Here is a 7500-nt window from a genome sequence, read left to right on the forward strand (position 1 = left end):
GGATCAGAGCCAGGCCCAGGATACGCCCGCTGAAACGGAACCTGTACAGGAAAGGAGAGAGAGAGAGAAGATACTTAGATTACAAATATTATTACCCAGGTCCCATTATAGACAACAGATGGTATTACCCAGGTCCTAGTATAGACAACAGATGTTATTACCCAGGTCCTAGTATAGACAACAGATGGTATTACCCAGGTCCTAGTATACACAATAGATGGTGTTACCCAGGTCCTAGTATAGACAACATGGTATTACCCAGGTCCTAGTATAGACAACATGTTATTACCCAGGTCCTAGTATAGACAACATGGTATTACCCAGGTCCTAGTATAGACAACAGATGGTATTACCCAGGTCCTAGTATAGACAACAGATGGTATTACCCAGGTCCTAGTATAGACAACATGTTATTACCCAGGTCCTAGTATAGACAACAGATGGTATTACCCAGGTCCTAGTATAGACAACATGTTATTACCCAGGTCCTAGTATAGACAACAGATGGTATTACCCAGGTCCTAGTATAGACAACAGATGGTATTACCCAGGTCCCAGTATAGACAACATGTTATTACCCAGGTCCTAGTATAGACAACAGATGGTATTACCAGGTCCCAGTATAGACAACATGTTCTTACCCAGGTCCTAGTATAGACAACAGATGGTATTACCCAGGTCCTAGTATAGACAACATGTTATTACCCAGTATAGACAACATGTTATTACCCAGGTCCCAGTATAGACAACATGTTATTACCCAGTATAGACAACATGTTATTACCCAGGTCCTAGTATAGACAACATGTTATTACCCAGGTCCTAGTATAGACATGTTATTACCAGGTCCCAGTATAGACAACAGATGGTATTACCCAGGTCCTAGTATAGACAACATGGTATTACCCAGGTCCTAGTATAGACAACATGTTATTACCCAGGTCCCAGTATAGACAACAGATGGTATTACCCAGGTCCTAGTATACACAACAGATGGTGTTATCCAGGTCCTAGTATAGACAACATGTTATTACCCAGGTCCTAGTATAGACAACAGATGTTATTACCCAGGTCCTAGTATAGACAACATGTTATTACCCAGGTCCCAGTATAGACAACAGATGGTATTACACAGGTCCTAGTATAGACAACAGATGGTATTACACAGGTCCCAGTATAGACAACATGTTATTACCCAGGTCCTAGTATAGACAACAGATGTTATTACCCAGGTCCTAGTATAGACAACATGTTATTACCCAGGTCCTAGTATAGACAACATGTTATTACCCAGGTCCTAGTATAGACAACAGATGGTATTACCCAGGTCCTAGTATACACAACATGCTATTACCCAGGTCCTAGTATACACAACAGATGGTATTACCCAGGTCCTAGTATAGACAACATGTTATTACCCAGGTCCTAGTATAGACAACAGATGGTATTACCCAGGTCCTAGTATAGACAACAGATGGTATTACCCAGGTCCTAGTATACACGACAGATGGTATTACCCAGGTCCTAGTATAGACAACAGATGGTATTACCCAGGTCCTAGTATAGACAACAGATGGTATTACCCAGGTCCCAGTATAGACAACATGTTATTACCCAGGTCCTAGTATAGACAACATGTTATTACCCAGGTCCTAGTATAGACAACATGTTATTACCCAGGTCCTAGTATACACAACATGTTATTACCCAGGTCCTAGTATACACAACATGTTATTACCCAGGTCCTAGTATACACAACATGTTATTACCCAGGTCCTAGTATAGACAACAGATGGTATTACCCAGGTCCCAGTATAGACAACATGTTATTACCCAGGTCCTAGTATAGACAACAGATGGTATTACCCAGGTCCCAGTATAGACAACATGTTATTACCCAGGTCCTAGTATAGACAACAGATGGTATTACCCAGGTCCCAGTATAGACAACATGTTATTACCCAGGTCCTAGTATAGACAACATATGGTATTACCCAGGTCCTAGTATAGACAACAGATGGTATTACCCAGGTCCTAGTATAGACAACATGTTATTACCCAGGTCCCAGTATAGACAACATGTTATTACCCAGGTCCTAGTATAGACAACAGATGGTATTACCCAGGTCCCAGTATAGACAACATGTTATTACCAAGGTCCTAGTATAGACAACAGATGGTATTACCCAGGTCCTAGTATAGACAACATGTTATCACCCAGGTCCCAGTATAGACAACATGTTATCACCCAGGTCCCAGTATAGACAACATGTTATCACCCAGGTCCTAGTATAGACAACATGTTATCACCCAGGTCCCAGTATAGACAACAGATGGTATTACCCAGGTCCCAGTATAGACAACATGTTATCACCCAGGTCCCAGTATAGACAACAGATGTTTTGGCTCGTCCCTTCAGTACATGTCCATTAATCACCAGGGCTGGGCTCCAGTCAAATTGAAGTCACTCAATTCAGGAAATGAATTAGTTAAAATTCTAAAATGGAAAAACTTTTGACACAAAAAGCTTCTTGAAAGTAATTAAAAATAGATTACATTTTTTCAATTACTGAATAGGAATTTCAGTTTGTTTCCAAAATTGACCCCAACCCTGCTCATCAGCCAACAGACCACAGACCACTCCGACCCCAACCCTGCTTATCAGCCAACAGACCACTCCGACCCCAACCCTGCTCATCAGCCAACAGACCACAGACCACTCCGACCCCAACCCTGCTTATCAGCCAACAGACCACAGACCCCTCCGACCCCAACCCTGCTTATCAGCCAACAGACCACTCTGACCCCAACCCTGCTTATCAGCCAACAGACCACAGACCACTCCGACCCCAACCCTGCTTATCAGCCAACAGACCACAGACCACTCCGACCCCAAACCCTGCTTATCAGCCAACAGACCACAGACCACTCCGACCCCAACCCTGCTTATCAGCCAACAGACCACAGACCACTCCGACCCCAACCCTGCTTATCAGCCAACAGACCACAGACCAATCCGACCCCAACCCTGCTTATCAGCCAACAGACCACAGACCACTCCGACCCCAACCCTGCTTATCAGCCAACAGACCACAGACCACTCCGACCCCAACCCTGCTTATCAGCCAACAGACCACAGACCACTCCGACCCCAACCCCTCCCCGTCTTCAGTTCACTCACCACTCGTGATGGTTGTCTACGAAGGCAGACATGGGGCTGATCTGAACGGTGTAGGTGTCGTTGGCGGAGTACTCAAACAGGCCGTAATACGGGTTGAACAGCTCTCTGGACACCAGGAAGAAAAACTCTCTGGACGGGCCGCTGTAGTCCAACCTGCAACACATCCAGGGAGATACATTATCACACAGAAACGCAAAGGAACGACGTAGATAGAAATATAACATCATAGAGCAGACAAAGTGCATTTCTAACTGAAATATTCCTCAAATGTTTCATTCTATTGAACCCAGGATCACCCCCCCCCGGCTTCTGGAAGAGTAGAGGACAGGCAGTCTGTCTGACTCACCCCTCCTCTCCCAGGAAGCTGACATAGAGCTTGCTCCTCTGCAAGTCTTTCCGGGAGTAACACATGACCTGATTGAACCCAGGATCATCCCCCCCCCCCCCTCCCCGGCTTCTGGAAGAGTAGAGGACAGGCAGTCTGTCTGACTCACCCCTCCTCTCCCAGGAAGCTGACATAGAGCTTGCTCCTCTGCAGGTCTTTCCGGGAGTAACACATGACCTGGTTGAAGGCATCCTCCAGGAGATGATCTCTACGGATGATCAACCTGGGGGTTGGGGGAGGAAGAGACACACACAGGGGGGAACTGGTAAGGGCAGGAGGGCGTGGATGGAGGGTATGTGGGTGGACCACAGAACTAGAATGAGATTCTATTTCTTTGGCCGGAGCACCAAAGCATTTAGCTAGATCAATAACGTATTCATTCTTTCATATTACAGTATTCATGCATGAATATGAATCTATATTACAGTATTCATCCATGAATATAAATCTATATTACAGTATTCACACATGAATATGAATCTATATTACAGTATTCACACATTAATATGCATCTATATTACAGTATTCACACATGAATATGAATCTATATTACAGTATTCACACATGAATATGAATCTATATTACAGTATTCACACATGAATATGAATCTATATTACAGTATTCACACATGAATATGAATCTATATTACAGTATTCACACATGAATATGAATCTATATTACAGTATTCACACATGAATATGAATCTATATTACAGTATTCACACATGAATATGAATCTATATTACAGTATTCACACATGAATATGAATCTATATTACAGTATTCACACATGAATATGAATCTATATTACAGTATTCACACATGAATATGAATCTATATTACAGTATTCACACATGAATATGAATCTATATTACAGTATTCACACATGAATATGAATCTATATTACAGTATTCACACATGAATATGAATCTATATTACAGTAGTCACACATGAATATGAATCTATATTACAGTATTCACACATGAATATGAATCTATATTACAGTATTCATCCATGAATATTAAAACATGTTACAGTATTATATTGATGACAAACACCCTCCCCACTACATACTTTAACTTCCCTGGGCCCTGGCCGTAGCCCTTGGTCTACATACTTTAACTTCCCTGGGCCCTGGCCGTAGCCCTTGGTCTACATACTTTAACTTCCCTGGGCCCTGGCCGTAGCCCTTGGTCTACATACTTTAACTTCCCTGGGCCCTGGCCGTAGCCCTTGGTCTACATACTGTAACTTCCCTGGGCCCTGGCCGTAGCCCTTGGTCTACATACTGTAACTTCCCTGGGCCCTGGCCGTAGCCCTTGGTCTACATACTTTAACTTCCCTGGGCCCTGGCCGTAGCCCTTGGTCTACATACTGTAACTTCCCTGGGCCCTGGCCGTAGCCCTTGGTCTACATACTGTAACTTCCCTGGGCCCTGGCCGTAGCCCTTGGTCTACATACTGTAACATCCCTGGGCCCTGGCCGTAGCCCTTGGTCTACATACTTTAACTTCCCTGGGCCCTGGCCGTAGCCCTTGGTCTACATACTGTAACTTCCCTGGGCCTTGGCCGTAGCCCTTGGTCTACATACTGTAACTTCCCTGGGCCCTGGCCGTAGCCCTTGGTCTACATACTTTAACTTCCCTGGGCCTTGGCCGTAGCCCTTGGTCTACATACTGTAACTTCCCTGGGCCCTGGCCGTAGCCCTTGGTCTACATACTGTAACTTCCCTGGGCCCTGGCCGTAGCCCTTGGTCTACATACTGTAACTTCCCTGGGCCCTGGCCGTAGCCCTTGGTCTACATACTGTAACTTCCCTGGGCCCTGGCCGTAGCCCTTGGTCTACATACTTTAACTTCCCTGGGCCCTGGCCGTAGCCCTTGGTCTACATACTGTAACTTCCCTGGGCCCTGGCCGTAGCCCTTGGTCTACATACTGCAACTTCCCTGGGCCCTGGCCGTAGCCCTTGGTCTACATACTTTAACTTCCCTGGACCCTGGCCGTAGCCCTTGGTCTACATACTGTAACTTCCCTGGGCCCTGGCCGTAGCCCTTGGTCTACATACTTTAACTTCCCTGGGCCCTGGCCATAGCCCTTGGTCTACATACTGTAACTTCCCTGGGCCTTGGCCGTAGCCCTTGGTCTACATACTTTAACTTCCCTGGGCCCTGGCCGTAGCCCTTGGTCTCCAGTTTGCGGTAGAAGTTTCGCAGTTTGGCTTCAAAGTCTCGCTTGTAGGGGGCAGGGGCACGGGCATTAGCTCGCTGTGTTCCTGGGGGAATACAATTTGACAGAGAACGAGGGATGAGTGTGTGCTCCCTACAAACATAGAGAGAGAGAGAGAGAGAGAGAGAAACAGACAGAGACAGAGACAGAGAGACAGAGAGAGAGAGAGAGAGAGAGACAGAACCACCCAGAGACAGAGTTAGAGATGGAGGAGGAGACAAGAAAAGAGCTCCCTCTATACCTGTGTGAGTGTGTGAGTGTGTGTGTGTGTGTATGTCTGTGTGAGAAAAAGAGAGAGAAATAGAGAAAGACAGAATGGTAACAGAGAGAGGTGTAGAGAAGCCTTCTCACCAGGTGAGTTCTGTGGGGAGGACACGGGGGAGCTTCGTGGGGACTGGCAGTAGCTGGGGTGCAGTAAGGCGTGAGGCGGAACATATGACATCACTTCCTCCTCAAACAGGCTGCCAGAGAGAACCAAGAGAGAGGAGACAATGTCACTGAGAGCTACAGAGACCCAAAGTAACAAAACTGGGTTTGAACTAAAGCCTAGGTTTGAACTAAAGCCTGGCTCGGGGAGCTAACACAAGTCATCAGGTCTCAAGCACAAAGCTTCTCATACACTGATAGTCGTGAGAGGCAGGTACAGATGTAGGATCTTCATTTGATCACCCTGTTGCAGGAGAACTTTCCTGCAGTGCAGAAAATGTAAAACGTGTCGTGTGTTTGAGGCTTCTGAAGTTTGTGATTTCCACTTAGAAATGTCACATTCCCCTGGACACATTTCCATTCATTATTATCCATTATCTCCTGTTGCTGCAGGATTATTTTCCTTCTGTAGCAAACTAGCTGAAATGAAGGTCCTACATCTGAATAAGGCAGGTATGAGGCAGGTACAGGTATGAGGCAGGTACAGGTATGAGGCAGGTACAGGTATGAGGCAGGTATGAGGTAGGTACAGGTATGAGGCAGGTATGAGGCAGGTACAGGTATGAGGCAGGTACAGGTATGAGCAGGTATGAGGCAGGTATGAGGCAGGTACAGGTATGAGGCAGGAACAGGTATGAGGCAGGTACAGGTATGATGCAGGTACAGGTATGAGCAGGTATGAGGCAGGTACACGTATGAGGCAGGTATGAGGCAGGTACAGATATGAGGCAGGTACAGGTATGAGGCAGGTATGAGGCAGGTACACGTATGAGGCAGGTATGAGGCAGGTACAGGTATGAGGCAGGTATGAGGCAGGTATGATGTAGGTACAGGTATGAGGCAGGTTCAGGTATGAGGCAGGTATGAGGCAGGTACAGGTATGAGGCAGGTACAGGTATGACAGTAGCTCACCTGAGGAGGATGACCAGGTCTGCATCACCAGACAGCCTGGCCAGACCAGAGGCCCCTTCATTACGGATCAACTGCACCTTCTCCCTGTGGTGGAGAACAACAGAATGATCCTTAACCACTCCTTGGAGGTATAGTGAGTGAGTTGACAACAGTAGTGAATTTAGTAGTGAGGGTTTGAGGTACTGTTCTGAGTGAAGTGAGGAGGAGGAAGGAGGGAGGGGGAGGTAGGAGGGAGGGAGGGGGAGGAAGGAGGGAGGGGGAGGGAGGAGGGAGGGGGGGGGGGGTAGGAGGGAGGGAGGGAGGGGGAGGAAGAGGCTGCTGACCTGAGCCAGTGGTTCCTGATAAACTCTGTCTGTCTCTCCTGCAGGATCTCA

At 46.6% G+C, this 7500-nt stretch overlaps 1 protein-coding gene across 1 annotated transcript in view; it reads right to left on the minus strand.

Moving 5' to 3' along the window:
• The window catches only part of LOC110512788 (E3 ubiquitin-protein ligase HECW2), an 83958-nt gene that overhangs the window by 8603 nt on the left and 67855 nt on the right, over positions 1–7500 (minus strand). The window contains exons 19-25 of the mRNA XM_036982120.1: positions 7450–7500; positions 7127–7210; positions 6140–6249; positions 5714–5834; positions 3676–3789; positions 3182–3334; positions 1–41 (exon numbers count right to left, since the gene is read on the minus strand). The exon at positions 1–41 is cut by the window's left edge and continues 58 nt beyond it; the exon at positions 7450–7500 is cut by the window's right edge and continues 46 nt beyond it. Of these exons, the coding sequence (XP_036838015.1) occupies positions 1–41; positions 3182–3334; positions 3676–3789; positions 5714–5834; positions 6140–6249; positions 7127–7210; positions 7450–7500 (674 nt within the window). The remainder of the gene's footprint in view (positions 42–3181; positions 3335–3675; positions 3790–5713; positions 5835–6139; positions 6250–7126; positions 7211–7449) is intronic.

The sequence above is a fragment of the Oncorhynchus mykiss genome, chromosome 7, assembly GCF_013265735.2.
Source record: "Oncorhynchus mykiss isolate Arlee chromosome 7, USDA_OmykA_1.1, whole genome shotgun sequence".
Classification (NCBI taxonomy): Eukaryota; Metazoa; Chordata; class Actinopteri; order Salmoniformes; family Salmonidae; genus Oncorhynchus; species Oncorhynchus mykiss.